The sequence below is a fragment of the Podarcis gaigeae genome, assembly GCF_964106915.1.
Source record: "Podarcis gaigeae genome assembly, chromosome: 13".
NCBI classification, from domain to species: domain Eukaryota; kingdom Metazoa; phylum Chordata; class Lepidosauria; order Squamata; family Lacertidae; genus Podarcis; species Podarcis gaigeae.
The window spans coordinates 11,868,957-11,886,960 of NC_139689.1; the positions used below are offsets into that span (position 1 = coordinate 11,868,957).

The window sequence follows — 18,004 nt, forward strand, 5'->3', positions numbered from 1 at the left end:
GCTGAGTGGGGACTTGAACCCTGGTCTCCCTGCTCTGACACTCTAACCACTGCACTATACTGCCTCTGAAGACGTGGGCAGTGGGACACACGTAACTGTAAACAGCTCCGTGAATTCTTTCGCGCTTAACGTTCATCTGCCCTTTCAGGCTTCGACAGACAGGGATAGCCCTAAGTGGATAACCTACTACAGCACTGTCCGCGTGTCAACTTGGCGGCAGAGCGAGGAGTAAAAGGTGGAGATGCTGGGGATCGAACCCAGGACCTCATACATGCAAAGCATGCGCTCTACCACTGAGCTACATCCCCGGGCTCAAATAAAGTGTTTCGAAGCTCAGTACTGCCATTCAACCTGCGAATTGTTATCTCCCAACTTTGCTATCCCCCACCCCTACATTTCATTGTGCTTGTTGGAGGGTTTATTCCGCCGGCACTCTGCACATGTTCAGAAGAACGCTCCTGTTGAGGTTTCATTGTGGTTATCACAGCCCTAAACATTGGAAGAGGAGATGACATTCCTTTGCCTTGGGCTCCCTTTGCCTTCCCTCCCAATCGCCACCAGCGATTCCTGCCTCTCCCTTCTCACAAAAAAAACCCCATTGGAAAGGCTTTGCGCCAAACAAAGGCGGAGTTTAGGACCCGGCGAAGTCGCTTCCCCGAGGAATGTGAGCTGGGAGCACAGGCGGAAGCGCGATTTGCCCCGGCTTGCGAGCGGTTCCACCGCCCGGGGAGATACAGCCTAAACCTCCGGTATTAAAGCGAAAGCTCTTGCCTGAGCGGGATGCGGACCCGCTCTATCTTTTTCCCCGCTCTCTATGGTTGAAAAGCCCTATCTATTCACGCTGCGTTAAGAGAACCGGCGTAGGGAGGTAGCGCGGTTCGATACCGGAAGTGTCGGGAAGAAGTGTCTGCGGGAGGTTGTGCCGCTTTGATCGCTCGCAGGATGGTGGAGAAGAAAATCTCAGGTACTTCGCAGTGGGAATGGGAGGGCGGCGGGGCTGCTGGGCGCGAAGGGGGTTCGGTGTTCTTCGATTTAAATAGCAATTGCCAAAGAAATAATGGGAAACAAGGAATGCATGTTTTGCATTCTGCTGAGCTCTCGCAGGAGCAGCCCTTTGCAAAACAAAGGATATTCTGGGAACCCCAAAGTAATGTTATAATCCGGCTTCCCACCTGCAGAACTGTTATCATCACCGTCGTTGGTGGAGGGTTTATTCCGCAGGGACTCTGCACATGTTCAGAAGAACGCTCTTGCTGAGGATTCATTGTGTTTCTCATGGCCCTAAACATTTATCTGCCCTTCGCTCGAAGGTCCCAGTGTGGGCTGCTGCCATTAAAACACAATATTTGAAACAACTTGCAATCGCAGAAGCAAGGTGGGTCCTAGAAGTTTTTGATGTGACCCGGGCTTAATTTTGAACTAGCATTTAATGGGAAAACCTGCAACTTATGCTGATGCTAGTTTAGCACCTAGTAATGAGAAAGGACCTTGGTGTGGAATCTGTGGCCTTCCAGATGTTGCAGGATTCCAGCTCCCACCATGCTTGACCATTGCTCATGTTGGCTGGGGCTGATGGGAGTTGGAGTCCAGCAGTGTTTGGTGGGTGGTGGGTTCCCAATTCCTGCTACAAACACAGTATCCCTTTCATGGGTAGCCGATGGGGGTGCTCTTCAGAAGTTGGTGAACTCCAGCTCCCATCAGCCACAGCCAGCATGGTCAGGGGTCAGGCATGATGGAAGTACATGAGCTTACCCCATGGGAGGGTATCTGAGCTTGAACAGAGTGCCTTTTGGTTTGCCACTGATGAATGTCAGCCCCTCTCAACAATCTGGAAATGAAGGGACAGTGTTTCCTATTTGGAAGAAGCTGGCACCAGGCTGCCTCTTAGAAACTGAATCTGTAGGGGAGGATTTATTCTTTGTAACAATTTTTAATACCGTTTTATTTTTCTAAACAAATAAACAAATCTTCGCCACCTTAAAACATAAGAGCAGAACCTTTCAAAACACCGAATTAAAACATTACAGATGAAAATCCAACGCAATAAAGATTCACATTTAGGGCAGTATGCTTAAACAGAAAAACAAAATATTCTTGTGAACAACCAAAAAATTGCAGATAAAAATCAAATACAAAAATGCAATACAAATTCCTCCTATGCTCTGGCATAGCACCTACTTGCTCCTGCCACAGGATGGTGCGTTAATAGAACATAATCTTGAGCTAAATGTATGTGGTAGTGCGGTCACCATGGGGCTAATGTGCCTGTTAGACCTCTAGGGTGCTTTGTGGTGGCGGGGGACAATGAGGCAGTTCCTCCCCCACCCCAAATGAAAGATAATCTCCAGATTCCCAGCTTTCTTTTTCCAAAAAAAGAGTAAAAATTTCCAACATTTGTAGAACGTCAGATACGAGGCCAGGTGTGCAGGCACTATTCTGCTCCTTTGTTTTGGGGAGAGACTAGTCTGCTCTCACCTTTCAGTGGTTTTAACTGATGAGTGAAAGCACCAGAGCATAGACAACAGTAGTTAGGCTATCCCTGTCCATTTAGGGGGCATAGCTGGGCCACCAGCTGAAGCTGATTTAAGGCAGTCCTTGCCACCAAGCTGTCCTGAGCACAAGGCCACCTGAGCTTCAGCGGAGGCGATCCAGATGTTCAGGGGCATTGCGGAAGGCCCAAGGGGTGTCTCCCCTGGCAGACTGTGGGTTGCTTGGATTGGATGGATTTGATATCCCGCTTTATCACTACCCGAAGGAGTCTCAAGCGGCTGACATTCTCCTTTTCCCTTCCTCCCCCACAACAAACACTCTGTGAGGTGAGTGGGGCTGAGAGACTTCAAAGAAGTGTGACTGGCCCAAGGTCACCCAGCAGCTGCATGTGGAGGGGCGGAGACGCGAACCCGGTTCACCAGATTACGAGTCTACCGCTCTTAACCGCTACTGGCATCAGACACAGCCCTCTCTCTTTTTCTCTCTCAGCACGGTCTCAGGACCCCGGTCAGAGGCGCATCTTAGACCGGGCCACCCGGCAGCGGCGCCTGAACCGCCAGTTGGAGGCGCTTGAGAATGACAACTTCCAGGATGACCCTCACGCCAACATGCCCCAGCTTGTGAAGCGCTTGCCCCAGTTTGACGACGACGCTGAAACAGGTGAGGGTTCGTTCGTTGGGTTGCATCTGTTGACTTCTGCTATCTTCCTTTCCTCTTGGCGTTCACTCTGTTAACTTGCACTGCTTTGCTGCTGGAGGTGGGTCACAAATTCATCTCTATTTTTTATTGAATTTCTGAATTTTTATATATTCACTTCAAATCTAATAGTTGCATTGTTTCATACGTTGTCTTCCCATCCTTACCTCTACAGTGTTTTCGTTCAAACTCTTTTCTACTGCATTATATATCGGACTCTTATCTGTTATATAAATCCCTCTAATACAATTACTTTATCATTTTCCTTCCGCTGCTCCTATCTCAAATCCTGCCCATGATTTCATTTCACTACAGTACTTTTTCAATTAGTTAAAAGGGGCCTCCATTCTTCTGTAAACAGTTCATCATTTCGATCTCTTAATCTTGCTGTCAGCTTTGCCTTTTCCACGTAGTCCATTACTTTTAAAAGCCATTCCTCCTTCGTGGGAAGGTCACAAATTCACCCTTGAGGGTTGGCCAAGCTGGATGGAGTTGAGCAGAGATGGTATCAAGAAAACGGGAAATGGTGGGAGACAAAGGTGCAATCCTGCACTCAAAATCCACTAGCTGAGGGGCTTTAGGATTTGGCAGAAGCCCCACTGATATGGTTCCACCATGATGGATGTGTTAGCTCAGGGGTGGGAGGCCTGTAGCTCTTTAGAAATTGCTGGACTCCAACTCCCATCATTCTTGACTGTTGGCCATGCTGGTTGGGGCTGATGGGATTTGGAGTCCAACAGCATCTCAAAAAAACCAACAACACACAAAAAACCCAGGTATTCCTATCACTGCACTAACAGAACACCCCAGATATAGATATACCTATCACTGTTCCATCACACTGTACAAATAATAAATTTATATATATTTTTCCTCAGTAAAATTTATTATCAACAGCAGCTAAAACTTTTTTTAAATTTCAAAACGCTAATTTTGTCATTTCATTCACAATCCCTGAAAATAATGGATTGTTATTGGCACTGGGAGTGTAGGTAGTAACATTTATCCCCCTACGTTTTAATTATTTTATTTTATTGGATATAACAATGCAACTGTTTGAGAGATGCAGAAACCAACAGGGACTTGCCTGTTTGACGTCATACGGCCCTCAATCTGAAAAAGAAAGAAATGGATGCAGAGCAGAGAAATGATTATTGAAGAGAGATCGTAACAAGAGCATGAATAAGAACATGGAAGCATGGCAGAGCGGTCAGCAACAAGGAATACTATCGAATCCAGATAAAATAATACTTTGCATTCCCTGGGTTTTGTTTATACAGGGAAGAAGAAGAAGAAAACGCGGGGAGACCATTTCAAGCTGCGTTTCCGCAAGAACTTCCAAGCCTTGCTGGAAGAACAGGTGCGTCTACGCCCTCCCTCTCCCCTTTGGGGGACGTGGGTGAGGCATAAATATTCTTTAACAGTTGCTTCGCTTATGTACTCCTTCCTTAGGGTCTTATTTCCCACCCCACCCTGGATTTAACAGCGCTGTTTAAATATAAATGTTTGAACAATTGCAGACATTATAGCCAAGCCATTGCAAGCATAAAAGTGCTTTGTTAGTTTTGCGCAAAACATCTGCATGTCGTTGGATTTGCGGCCTGGAGGCTGTGCTGTGTGTGGAGACAATTTAGTCAGAAAGCTCACTGGCTATAACTCCGCAAATGATCCTTACAAGAGTGATAGGCTTGTAATAAATGTTGCGGATTGAATTGGGGGGGTCAGGTTTATTGCAGGGTTGAGATTCAAAGTGGAGACTTGCTAAAGTTTCCAGGCAAGCTCCAAACGTTCCTGTTCTTAGGCCAAGAGCGGGGGGCAATGAATGTGGGGCTCTCCAGAGCATTTTGGACTACAACTCCCATCAGCCCCAGATGTTGTGAGCAGTGGTCAGGGATGATGGGAGCTGTAGTCCCAACAGAATCTGGACGGGAACCATTTTGGCTGCCACGGGCCTAGAGGGATGTAGCGAGGAGGGGACCACTCCTCCCAGAGATGGAAAGGATAACTGTCTATAGAACTAAGCGGAGGAATTAAGTTTTTGCTGTTAGATTGGATTGGGCACCATTCCACACACCCCAAATAAAAACTGAAAATATATCACCCCCCCAAAAAAAACCAGACGCAGGCCAGTGAGGACTGAGCCAGCTCCATGGGCATAGACCTTTGACTGAGGGGGAAAGCGATTGCAGAACTTTGAACAGTATTACTCTATACTTCAAGGAAGCATTTCCTGGGACAGGTGTGTCCCTTATTATGCAGGCCAGATCAATATCTGCCCTACCCTTCACAGGCCAAATTGGACAGGGAGGCAGGGCCGCTCACCTGTCAATCACCTGGCACCTCAGTGTCGGTAGGCGATGAGCCTCTTTTCTGTAAGCTGTTAGGGCATCTGCTTTGCGCTTCCTTCTCCAAGGAGCTCAAAGTGTCACACCTGTTTAATCCCCGCGACAACCCTGTGAGGTAGGCTAGGCTGAGAGCGAGCGACTGGCCCAAGGTTGCCCAGTGAGCTCCAGGGCTGAGTGGAGGATTTGAACCCAGGTCTTAGTCCAGCCCTTACGCCACACTGGCCGCACTTTGAAGCTGCACTCCCAGCGCTCCTTCAGAGAGCCTTCTTCCATGTGCATCAGATGGTTTGATTCTTCCCTATATAATGCATGGCGTGAGGATTGAGTTCATATCTTTTTCTCCCCTCTGGACTCCCCAACAGAACCTGAACGTGAGCGAAGGACCCAACTACCTGACGGCGTGTGCGCCCCCTTCCAACCTGCCCCAGCGCCACTTCTGCACCGTCTGCGGCTTCCCGTCGAACTACACGTGTGTATCGTGCGGAACCCGGTACTGCTGCGTCAAGTGTCTGGGGACGCACCAGGAAACTCGGTGAGACAGGCTTGCAAACAGCAGCTCACCCTGGTCGCCACCAGCATGGGCTGCTGTTCCATTTCCTGACCCAAAACCGCAACCACCAAGGGGATTTTAAAAGAATAACAACATGGAACTGTTAGGACAGCAAGTAGCTAGTGTAGTGCCCTAGGGGTGCTGTTGGCCTCCGACTCCCATTAGCCCCTGGCCAGTGGCCAAGGATGATGGGAGTTGTAGTCCAGCAACATCTGGTGTGCACCGGATTGGTTGTTTAGCGGTATTCGTAGCCTGCCATTTTCTCTCTACAGTGTTTAATAGAAACGTAGGAATTTCGTTGTGTAGTACTCAGAGCCTGAACTTTTCTCTCTTTACAATGAAAACGTAAGGATGTCGTCACTCATTCCCCATTGGAGGATTTACAGTGCCTCCCCACAATCCTGGTTTTGCATAGTGGGGCAGGGGAGCGCAAGTAAAGGCAGGTTGCACAACTGCAGCGGCCATGACATGGGAGCAAGACAGGAGGAACATGGAGAGGGGAAAGTGATGGTTTAAACTAGGGATCAGCAAACTTTCAGCAGGGGGCCGGTCCACTGTCCCTCAGAACTTGTGGGGGGCCGGACTATATTTTTTTTTGGGGGGGGGGAATGAACAAATTCCTATGCCCCACAAATAACCCAGAGATGCATTTTAAATAAAAGCACACATTCTACTCATGTAAAAACACGCTGGTTCCCGGACCGTCCGCAGGCCGGATTAAGAAGGCGTTTGGGCTGGATCCGGCCCCCGGGCCTTAGTTTGCCTACTCATGGTTTAAACAGTGACAGAAGTTAATGGGGGCAGGATGCAAAGTAGGTGAGCAGGTGCAGAGCCCCTACTTCAGGCATTGGCAAACTCGGCCCTCCAGATGTTTTGGGACTACAACTCCCATCATCCCTAGCTAACAGGACCAGTGGTCAGGGATGATGGGAGTTGTAGTCCGAAAACATCTGGAGGGCCGAGTTTGCCTATGTCTGTAGTTGTTGTGGTTTTTTTTAAAAAAGAATTAAGTGGGTTTTATACCGCTTTTTAGGTGACTCTCACAAAGAGATTCATAAAAGACCATTATAGCAATAAACAGCCATTACAGAGAACTGAAAATGCCTTGTTAGGCTTTCTTCTGAAACTCCTGCTCTCTCTCTCTCACCTGAAGGTGTCTGAAGTGGACCGTCTGAGATGTGTTCTAAGGAACTTCTGTGCTGCCTGTGGAAGGAGCATTTGTGCGGCGTACCTGTTTCCTTCGGATGGGTTGGGCCTGGAGCTCTTCCTCGCTTTGAGGCTGAAGGAAACCAGGTTTCTCAGAGACGGAGAGGAAGGCCGCTTTGCCTTGCGCCATCATCTGTCGCTAGCGTTTCAAGTAATTAAAAAGTATCTGTTCTGTAGCCTTGGGGCTTGGATCGCTTCTTTTGAGTCGCCTGGGACTATTTGTCTGGCAGATTTATATATTTGTACTTGGAAATTTCCAATCCGCTCTTTCACAAAACACAAGAAGGTGGCTCACAACATATGAAATGCTGGGTAATGGGTCTCGGTCTATGAAGCATATTTAAAAATCACCAACAGAAGTGCTGCAGCTTTGTCTGGTTCTGCTCGTAGCCAGAGAACTGTTCACACATTACATTCAATGGGTGTACAGCCAGTGATTGCGACAGCGAAGCCAAATGTTGGAAAGATTCGTGACAGACAAAAGAAAGTGCTTTTTCTACGCAGTTCATAATTAAACTACCACAAAAGCCCCTCCCCCAAGCAGTAGCAATGGCCACAAATTTGGAAGGCTTTAAAAAAGGATTAGACAACTTTAGTAAGGTGATCGGTGGCTACTAACCGCAGTAGTTGTGTTCTACCACCACTGCTGGAGGCAATTCATTCATTTCATTCATTTATTGAGTTTATATACTGCTCTATACCCAGGGACGCAGGTGGTGCTGTGGGTTAAACCACAGAGCCTAGGACTTGCCGATCAGAAGGTCGGCGGCTCGATTCCCCGTGACGAGATGAGCTCCTGTTGCTCAGTCCCTGCTCCTGCCAACCTAGCAGTCTGAAAGCACGTCAAAGTGCAAGTAGATAAATAGGTACCACTCCGGCAAGAAGGTAAATGGCATTTCCATGTGCTGCTCTGGTTCGCCAGAAGCGGCTTAGTCATTCTGCCCACATGACCAGCTCCCTTGGCCAATAAAGCGAGATGGGTGCTGCAACCCCAGATGGTCAGGGGTCCTTTACTATACCCAGAGGTCTCAGGGCAGTTCACAAAAAAGATCACAATATATAAAATCAAAATAAAAACAATAAGCCCCCCCCCCGCCAAATAGCCACATTTCAAAGGGTATAGGATGTTGATTAGGTCAGCCAAAGGCCTGGGTAAAAAGGAACGTGTTTGCCTGGCGCCTAAAAGTGTATAATGAAGGTGCCAGGCAAACTTCCCTGGGGAGAGCATTCCGCAGAAGGGGAGCCACTGCAGAGAAGGCCCTGTTCTTGTATTGCCACCCTCCAGACGTCTTGAGGAGGAGGCACACGAATGAGGGCGTCAAAACATGATCTCAGGGTCCAGGTAGTTTCATATGGAAAGAGATGGTCCTTGAGGTATTGCGGTCCTGAGCCGTTTAAGGCTTTCTAGGTCAAAACCAGCACTTTGAATTGGGGCCGAAACTAAACGGTAGCCAGTGTAGTCAGACCAATATTGGTGTAATATGCTCAAACCGTCTTGCTCTGGTGAGCAACCTGGCCTCTTAATTCTGCACCAGCTGAAGTTTCCGAACCATCTTCATAGGCAGCCCTACGTATAACACATTGAAGTAATCTAACCAGGTGTCCATTAAACTTTAATTAGTTTAATGTTAAGTAAACATCCAGTGTGCTTCCAACGCCATAAATCTTATCTCAGCAGAGAATTTTGTGCAGCGATTGAAGAAGGCAGGAGAGTCAGTACCTTTCAATGAAGAATCCTGGAGCAAGCACTTTGGAACTCAGGAGAAAACTTTATTTACAAAAGAAAAACCCTGGCGATCAAGCACACATGCTTTTATCTCCGGCATAAAGAAAACTTTACTCCAAACTTAACTCATATCAGCAAACACACCCATGGCCACAAGCTGAGTCTGCGAATCAGGTCAAGGGGGGGAGAGGGAAAAACACAAGGGTGAACTGACTATTTATACAAACTAACTCACATTCCTGGATGCTTAATGACTTCCAGCTGCTCAGTGATTAGAGCGACTTGTTACCTCTTAACCCTTAGTACCAATACCATGAAGTTACCAGAGCATAGACAACAGTAGTTAGGGTATTCCTGTCCAGATAGGGGCATAGCTGGGCCACCAGGTGAAGCTGATGGAAGGCACTCCAGGCCACTGAGGCCGCCTGAGCCTCAAGCGACAGCAGTGGATCCAGGAGTACCCCCAAGCTATGAACCTGCTATTTCAGGGGCAGCGTAACCCCATCAGGAGCAGGCGACCTCCCAACCATCTGGTCTAGGGAGCCACCCACTAACAGTGCCTCAGCCCTATCTGGATTGAGCTTCAGTCTGTTGGTTCTCATCCAGTCCATCACCAAGGCAGGACACTGGTCCAGCACTTCCACTGTCTCACCTGCAGATGTAAAAGAGAAATCGAGCTGAGTGTCATCTCAGCCTAGGGATTCATCCAGCCCAGCCTTTCGCATGATGAATTCTATATATCAGTTAAATAAGCAGGGAGACAATATACAGCCTTGTCGTACTCCTTTCCCAATCTTGAAGCAATCAGTTGTTCCATATCCAGTTCTAACTGTAGCTTCTTGCCCCACATAGAGATTTCTTAGGAGACAGATGAGGTGATCAGGCACTCCCATTTCTTTAAGAACTTGCCATAGTTTGCTGTGGTCGACACAGTCAAAGGCTTTTGCGTAGTCAATGAAGCAGAAGTAGATGTCACTGCCACTAGATGGGCTCATTAATGAGTCCTTACCAGAGTTTGGTTGAATTCATTCGTGTTGCTATCAAAGGGTTAAAGGGTAGCAGAAACGCTCTAATCACTGAGCAGCTGGAGGTCATTAGGCTTCCAGGAACATGAGTTTGTATAAATAGTCTCCTGTGTGTTTGTTCTTCTCTTTCTCCCCCTTTTTGGGCGTGTTTGCTGAGATGTGTGGTTCTTCGCCAGGGTTGTTTTTTGTTTTGTAAATAAACCTTATCTTTGAGTTACAAACCGCATGCTCCAAGACTCCTCTTTGAAAAGATACTGCCTCTCCTGCCCTTCTTCAACTGCTGTGCGAAATACTCTGCTGTAGTGGGACTTGTGACGATGGAAGCGCACTGGGCATTTACATTAAACTAATTAAAGTTTAATGGGACAGGTTATGGGCGTTTGTACGTCAAGAAGGAGCTAAGGAGTGCAGTTCAGAGTGATTTATGCAAGGACTGGAGCGAAGTCAGAAGCGGTTGCCGACAACGAAAGCTTTCAAAGCAGCTTGAGTCCTGCAATGTGCCTAGAAAAGTTTTAAACAGGCACTGAGCAGTTTGTACTCGCTGGAAGACGTCTTATTCTTCAAGGAGCCACCTCAGCAGCTGGGAGACGGTCTACAGGTGTGTGAGTATCGTTCCTAAGCCCCAGGGAGGATGGCAGAGTCCCAGGAAAGTTTTTCTGTCCCGTTTACGCGACTCAATGGGAAAAATTGGCAAGATTGGAAGGCTAGAGTAAGGGTTTGGTTGCAAGCAAAAGAGTTGTGGAGTTGCACTGAAGCACCGCCTTTACAGGCAGCTGCAGACGCGTCTGCAGAAGACAAAGCAACAGCAGCAGCTTCACAGAAACGTGACAGGAAAGCCCAAGGTCTACTAGTTTTGGCAGTGGGACCAGAGCAAATGCCTTACGTTTCTGAGTTAAAGAACACGCATGAGGTCTGGACGGTTCTGCAGCGGCTAAATTCCAGAAACACTGCGGGGGCCAAGATCCATGCTACAAGATGTTTGTTTGATTTACGTCTCCAACCGGGAGCGTGTGTGAAAGAACATATTGCCAAAATGGTGTCTGCCTTTAATCAACTAAGACAGCTGGGCATTCCTTTCTCTATGGAGCAGCAGTCATACATATTGTTGTCTTCTCTTGATAAAAGCTATGAGACTCTAGCTCCAACTTTGGAAGCTATGCCTTCAACTGAATTAACCCTTGAATACATTTCATCTCGGCTTGCAGATGAACAGGATAAAAGGCAAAGAGAAAGAGGTTTGTCTTTAAAGGGGAGTTATGCTGTGCCTAAGAGTGTTGATGCTGAGTTTGAGCACACAGTAAATGCTTTTACAGCTAGACACTGTTTTCGCTGTGGTTCCCCTTCCCATTTAATTAGGAATTGCACACGTGGACCTGGTCAAGACAGCACCAAGGCCGTTACCCCTAGTTACCAGACAAGGAGTTCCAGGGGACGTCGAAGAAGAGGAGGAGGTCATGGCTACTCCCACAGCACACAGCACATGGCTTCAGTAATGGCGTTGATGCAAGGGCATGGCCAAGGCAGCAATCTACGCTGGTTGATCGACAGTGGTGCATCTCACCACCTGGTGGCGCCATCTAGTGTCCGTTTGCAGAATTGCAGACATTTGCAAACCCTTAAAGTTGTGACAATGGCAGATTCAACTAAACGTTCCTTAGAGACCGTAGGCACAGTGTTCTTGAAATGTTTGCAAACAGAAATTGATGCCTACGTGCTAAAGGGATTGAAGGGGTGTATTTTGTCTGTGTCAGAACTTGATAGAAATGGGTTTAAAACTGTGTTTGAAAATGGGGTTTGCACTATTTCAAAGAATAACGTATCTCTTTTGCAGGTGGAATGCAGAGATGGGTTATATTATTTTGAGACAAGTCCAGATGAAGTTGAACAGGTTCATGCTGGTTGTGTGAACTCACCTACCCATAATTCTTGTGTCCATTTATGGCACCGCCGTCTGGGACATATTAATTTTCAGTATGTTAAAAGGCAACCTGAATTATCAGAAGGGTGCAAAATGAACAAATGTACTAAGTATTTGGATTGTACTGCATGCAAAAGGGCGAAGGTTCATAGATGCAGCTATCCCAGTTCAGATAGGAAATCTGACAAAGTATTCCAACTTGTGCATATGGACCTATGTGGCCCAATGCCTGTTGCTAGCATGGGAGGTTCGAGGTATGCACTGTGTCTCTCGGATGACAAAACAAAGGTTACATGGTTTTTTCCTCTCAAAACAAAAGCAGATACTGCAGAAACAGTTAAAAATTGGGTTCATGCAGTAGAACTTGAATTCGGTACTAGAGTACTTGCTTTTCAGACAGACAGAGGGTCAGAATTTACCGGGTCTGTGTTGCAGAATTTCTTTAAGAAAAAGGGAATTAAGCATCGTCTGTCTACACCTTATTCCCCCCAAGAAGGAGGCGTGGCCGAACGTAAAAACAGGGTTCTGCAAGAGTTGGCAAACTCTATGTTGTTTGATGCTAAACTCCCTCAAAGTTACTGGGCGGAAGCCTGGCAGGCGGCTACTCATATTCTGAACCGAGTATATAATTCGGTAATTGCAACTACCCCATATTTTGCTTTATATGGGAAGAAGCCCAAAATTAATTACTTTCGGGTGTTTGGATGTCCAGCCTATGTACTTATCCCAAAAGCGTTAAGGAAAAAGGGAGGTCCAAGGGCTAGGAAACTCATCTTTTGCGGGTACGAACCACACGCCAAATCTTGGAGGTTCGTGAACCCAAATGGGGATACTACAAGAGTGGTCCTCAGTAGGAGCGCTGAATTTTGTGAGCAATCTGGATGGACTCACTTACATGCTAACCCTGACATTTTGAGAGATGATTTAGGCATTTATGCTGAGAATGAAAGTCCAGAGAGTAGTGAGCCAGAAGAGGATGGTGCACATGGTTCAGATGCAGATTCTGACCAGGCACAAGGTCCTTCTCCTAAGGTAGAAAAGCCAAAATCTAGGGGTGTTCCAACATCGCCAGTCAGTAGGCCTAGCAGACAGCAAAAGAGAAGCAGGTCGCCTGCAACACCAAGCCCAAGGGAGGTATCTAAACGGAGGTCTTTATCCCTAGAGGCACATCCAGGTATAAAGTCTGAGACAGATTCTGACAGCCAACGGTCAGAGGGGGCACAAGAGGAACAATTGCGCAGGTCAAATCGTGCCACAAAGGGCAAGCCACCAGAGCGGTTTAAGGTGACAAGTGTATACGTAAATATGGCACAGTGTGAGCCAGGTAGCTATATGGAAGTACAACAGCTTCCAAGCTCAGAAGCCGTTAAGTGGCAGGAAGCAATGGAAAAAGAGATGGCTTCAATGAAGTCTCTCGGTGTGTTTACAAGTACAGAGCTTCCGAAAGGGCAACAAGCTGTAGGTTGTCAATGGGTATATCGTTTAAAGCCCACAACTACTGAGGAGTTGCAATATAAAGCCCGACTAGTTGCAAAAGGGTTTTCGCAGCGCAAAGGTGTTCACTATTCTCAAATCTATGCCCCAACTTCAAGATCGGAGTCATTAAGAATGCTTTTAGCCTCTTCAGCTAAGAAGGGAAATAAGCTGTTTCATTTTGATGTCAATGTGGCTTATTTAAATGCAGACTTACAGGAGGAAGTCTATATGACACCACCACCGGGTTTTGAAGGAGACAAGCCAAACCAGGTCTGGCGCCTACACAAATCCATTTATGGGTTGAAACAGTCCGCCCGTAATTGGAATTCCTGCTTAAACGATGCTCTAGAGAGCATGGGGTTCAGAAAGAGCGCAGCAGATGCGTGTCTTTATCTAAAAGGCTCGGGATGTGAACAAGAAGCAGTCTTGATATTTGTTGACGATTTATTATACAGTGGAAAGGATGATAAACTTGCACAACAATTTGCCACAAAGCTTGGAGAAAGGTTTCAGATAAAATCACTAGGCAATGTATCTGTTTATCTAGGAGTTAAAATTCAGCAAGATGAAAATGGGAACTATTGGCTCAGCCAAGAAGCTAAGATCCAGCAGTTGCTGGAAAGGTTTAAAATGGACAACTGTGCTGGTGTTAAAACCCCAATGGAGCTAAGTTACACAAAGGATGCTCAAGCCGAGCAACAGGCAGAGTTCTCTAATCCCGGGGTTTACCAGTCAGCGATAGGCAGTCTACTCCACATTGCACAGTGGACTCGGCCCGATATAACATATGCTGTCAACATGCTGTGTAGACAAGCTGAAAAACCATCAATGCATGCTTGGCAAGGAGTAAAAAGAGTTTTAAGGTATCTCCAAACTACCAAAAGGTTTCGCTTAAAACTATCAGCAGAGGGCAGCACACAACTTGAATGTTGGGCCGACAGCAGTTGGGCAGATGCTGGACCAGATAGAAAATCAGTGTCAGGAATGGCGATAAAATTTGGAAATGCACTAATTGGTTGGAGATCAAGAAAGCAGTCACTTATAGCTTTAAGTTCAACTGAATCTGAGTTTAATGCATTATCAGATATATGTAGAGAACTGGAATTTTATAAGCAACTGGTACAAGAATTGTTTGGAGAATGTTCCCTACCTATCAGAGTGTGGGAAGACAACCAACCTTGTATTAAACTAGCTAAATCAGGTCAATTCAAGGCCCACACAAAACACTTGGATATCCGTTATCAAAATGTATGCCAAAGTGTAAAACAAGGTTTAATTGAACTAAAGTATTGTCCAAGCCAAGAAAATCTCGCAGACGGTTTTACGAAAGCTTTGGGTCCGCAATCTCATAAATGTTTCTGTTCAGGTTTAAATTTGAATTAAGGTTGGTGCAGCTCAGTGTTACGAGCGAGAGGGGGTGTTGCTATCAAAGGGTTAAAGGGTAGCAGAAACGCTCTAATCACTGAGCAGCTGGAGGTCATTAGGCTTCCAGGAACATGAGTTTGTATAAATAGTCTCCTGTGTGTTTGTTCTTCTCTTTCTCCCCCTTTTTGGGCGTGTTTGCTGAGATGTGTGGTTCTTCGCCAGGGTTGTTTTTTGTTTTGTAAATAAACCTTATCTTTGAGTTACAAACCGCATGCTCCAAGACTCCTCTTTGAAAAGATACTGCCTCTCCTGCCCTTCTTCAACTGCTGTGCGAAATACTCTGCTGTAGTGGGACTTGTGACGATGGAAGCGCACTGGGCATTTACATTAAACTAATTAAAGTTTAATGGGACAATTCGGATCTTTCCTCCACTGAAGATGGCAACAGGCCAGGAAGCCAGCTCCAAAGCTCCACAGATTTTAATCGCGATTTAATTGATTTTAACTCCTTTTAAACCAAGTATTTCATTAACTATCAACTGTTCAACTGTCAGCCTGGAAGCTGGAGAGCAGAAGAATGTGGAGCTGTGAGATAAGCAATAATTAACAAACTTGGAGCTTATCTGTTCTGTCAGCATCCCGTTTATCAAGTGGAAGCCCGGAAGGTGGCTGAATAGGACACTGCAACTATTGAAATTTTAACCTTAGGCTTTTGAACCTAAACTGTCATCCAGAGGCAAGAAAAGAATCAGGAATAGTCCCAGTAATGATAAGGTAAAAGTAAAGGTACCCCTGCCCGTACGGGCCAGTCTTGACAGACTCTGGGGTTGTGCGCCCATCTCACTCAAGAGGCCGGGGGCCAGCGCTGTCCGGAGACACTTCCGGGTCACGTGGCCAGCGTGACAAAGCTGCATCTGGCGAGCCAGAGCCGCACACGGAAACGCCGTTTACCTTCCCGCTGGTAAGCGGTCCCTATTTATCTACTTGCACCTGGAGGTGCTTTTGAACTGCTAGGTTGGCAGGCGCTGGGACCGAGCAGCGGGAGCGCACCCCGCCGCAGGGATTCGAACCGCCGACCTTTCGATCAGCAAGTCCTAGGCGCTGAGGCTTTAACCCACAGCGCCACCTGCGTCCCCCCAGTAATGATACTGGGGCCTAATAAATCAAGTAAAGTGGAGAAACAGATGAGGGTGGACTCCAATCTCCCCACTGTAAGGACAATGCCAAACGTGAGTAAAGGAATAACAGCTGCAGGATGCCCTCAAGCCATTTCCTGGCTTGTTTTCTCGCTCTAAGCTATGGGGTATACCAGGGGGCCAATGAGACACCACAAAGTGGGAGAAGGCGCTCATGGGCGATCGTGTCTATAGCCCGAGCCATTTGGGTGTTCCAAAGGTTGGTCAGGGTTTCAACAGGAACACCAGTCATATCAGCCAGGAAACCCCCCAGAGCCATTTGGAATCCCACTAGATCCATCAGCCTCTGAGGATGGACCTTCCTAATTGGTCCCCCCACCTCTGCGGAGGGGAAAAGTTGCTGACATCCTAAATCTCAACAGGACCATGACAAGGGACTGATGTCAATGTCCCCCACCAATGACATTGTTAACAGAGAAATCCGAGGGCTCCCTTGGACAAAAACAAAGACACCAACCAGGATAACTTGGAGCAAAACAGCAGCCTGTAGGCTTGGCCTTTATTGAATACTGTCGCGACAGGACTCCCACCCACAACAAGATGAAGCAAAATGGAAGCCCAGAACAAAAGAAGACCCCAACTTTTATTAGTTACTAATCCCCCAAACTACACCCCTAAGACTACATCACAACAACATCACAAAAAGGAGGGGTTGAGGGAGGAGTTGTGGTGGTAACCTGAGTGTCCTGTCACCTGGCTGGTTCCTCCTTTCCCCCCTTCCTCATGAATATTTTCCAGGTGACAAAGGGGAGTTTGCAGTTTCCTGCCCCCAGAGGGAAGAGCTGATCATTGTCCTTTGTTCCAGTCTGTGCTGAATTCACTCCCATATGCAAGTTCTTTGTGATCTTGATGGTCTCCTGTCTAGGACCATCAGGGTTGGCATAGCAACTGGGCAGGGCCTCCTGTGTATGTGCTGGTATGCTCAAGGGATTATGACTGGCCTGTATCAAACCTTCCCCATTTTGTAGTCCTTCCTTCATGGAGTAAAAAAAAGTGGAACAGTGCAGATCTAATGTATGGTTGATTTTCTATGAATTTATAACAGAAGTGTAGCGTATGTAGTGTGTGAGTGTGTGTGTGAGAGTGTGTGTGTGAAGTTTGTACAAACTGAATGATTGGGGGGGGGTGTTTCCTGCGACAACATGTTGGGACAGCCCCATGCTTGTCATGGCGGCCATTTAGTCCTTGAGCCACCCCAGAACCAGCTGCCTCTGAATGCTACTTGTTGAAAACCTCAGGAGGAGAGTGTTCTGCTTGCAAGCTTCCCACGGTCATCTGGTTGGCCAGTGTGAGAACAGGAAGCTGGACTGAGCCATTTTGGGATGGCTGTGAATAGTGTGTTATTTCTTTGTACTGCTGCACCCAAGGCACATAATAAGACTATTTAGGGGTGGAGCTTAAATTGCCCTTCCAGTCTTGCCCAATGGATGAGCATGGCGAAGCGAAATGTCGTTAGGAAGTGGAGGCATCTTTCGGTTTTATTTGTAAATGATTAACCTGACACATACAAAGTCTGAATAAGGAGATAAGTCTGAATTTGGGTGGCTTCACTTTGGGTTCTGAATACGTGGTCTGTGCAGAAGAGGGGCGGGGAGAAACTAGCCCTTAATAATCTAATGCTGGATTTTGATGAACAAATGGGCTTCAACAACCTTCACTTGAGACTGCCCACCGCAAGCTGCCAATCCGCTGACCTTTAAGGTACGTTCTAACTTTTGATTTTCCTTGTGGTTTCTAGGAGGTTAGAGACTTGGTGTCTGTTCTCTGCCCAGGGACCTTTACAAAGGTCTTCAAAACAGCCTGTCCTTTTTCCTTCAAAGCATGATTTAAAGAGGCTTCAAATTCTCCACCCAGGACCCACCCTTGTGTTTCTCTTTTAAGCTTCCAAGTTTTGAAAGAGAAACGAGTGGTGTGTTTGGTTTGAAGGTGGACCAGAGCTGTATCTAAGGAACAGCCAGGACTTTTACCCTCCTGCCCCACAACTGTATGATGTCAGGTGTGGGGCAGGTGG

General features: G+C 47.0%; 2 protein-coding genes across 2 annotated transcripts in view; both read left to right on the forward strand.

Annotated features, from left to right (window-relative positions):
* The window catches only part of ARHGEF15 (Rho guanine nucleotide exchange factor 15), a 289,598-nt gene that overhangs the window by 96,624 nt on the left and 174,970 nt on the right, over nt 1-18,004 (forward strand). The window lies entirely within an intron of this gene.
* Nucleotides 741-7,463, forward strand: ZNHIT1 (zinc finger HIT-type containing 1). Its single transcript, XM_083707232.1, has 5 exons — nt 741-964; nt 2,980-3,150; nt 4,467-4,546; nt 5,894-6,063; nt 7,235-7,463. Exons 1-5 carry the CDS (start codon nt 943-945, stop codon nt 7,254-7,256), a joined length of 465 nt encoding a protein of 154 aa, XP_083563358.1. The 5' UTR covers nt 741-942; the 3' UTR covers nt 7,257-7,463.

Excerpts from the sequence above, each read along its gene's own strand:
- ZNHIT1 (XM_083707232.1), top strand. The coding sequence starts at position 943 with ATGGTGGAGAAGAAAATCTCAG. Across the intron at positions 965-2,979 it reads GGTGGAGAAGAAAATCTCAG|CACGGTCTCAGGACCCCGGT; the intron begins GTACTTCGCAGT and ends TTTCTCTCTCAG. Across the intron at positions 4,547-5,893 it reads AAGCCTTGCTGGAAGAACAG|AACCTGAACGTGAGCGAAGG; the intron begins GTGCGTCTACGC and ends ACTCCCCAACAG.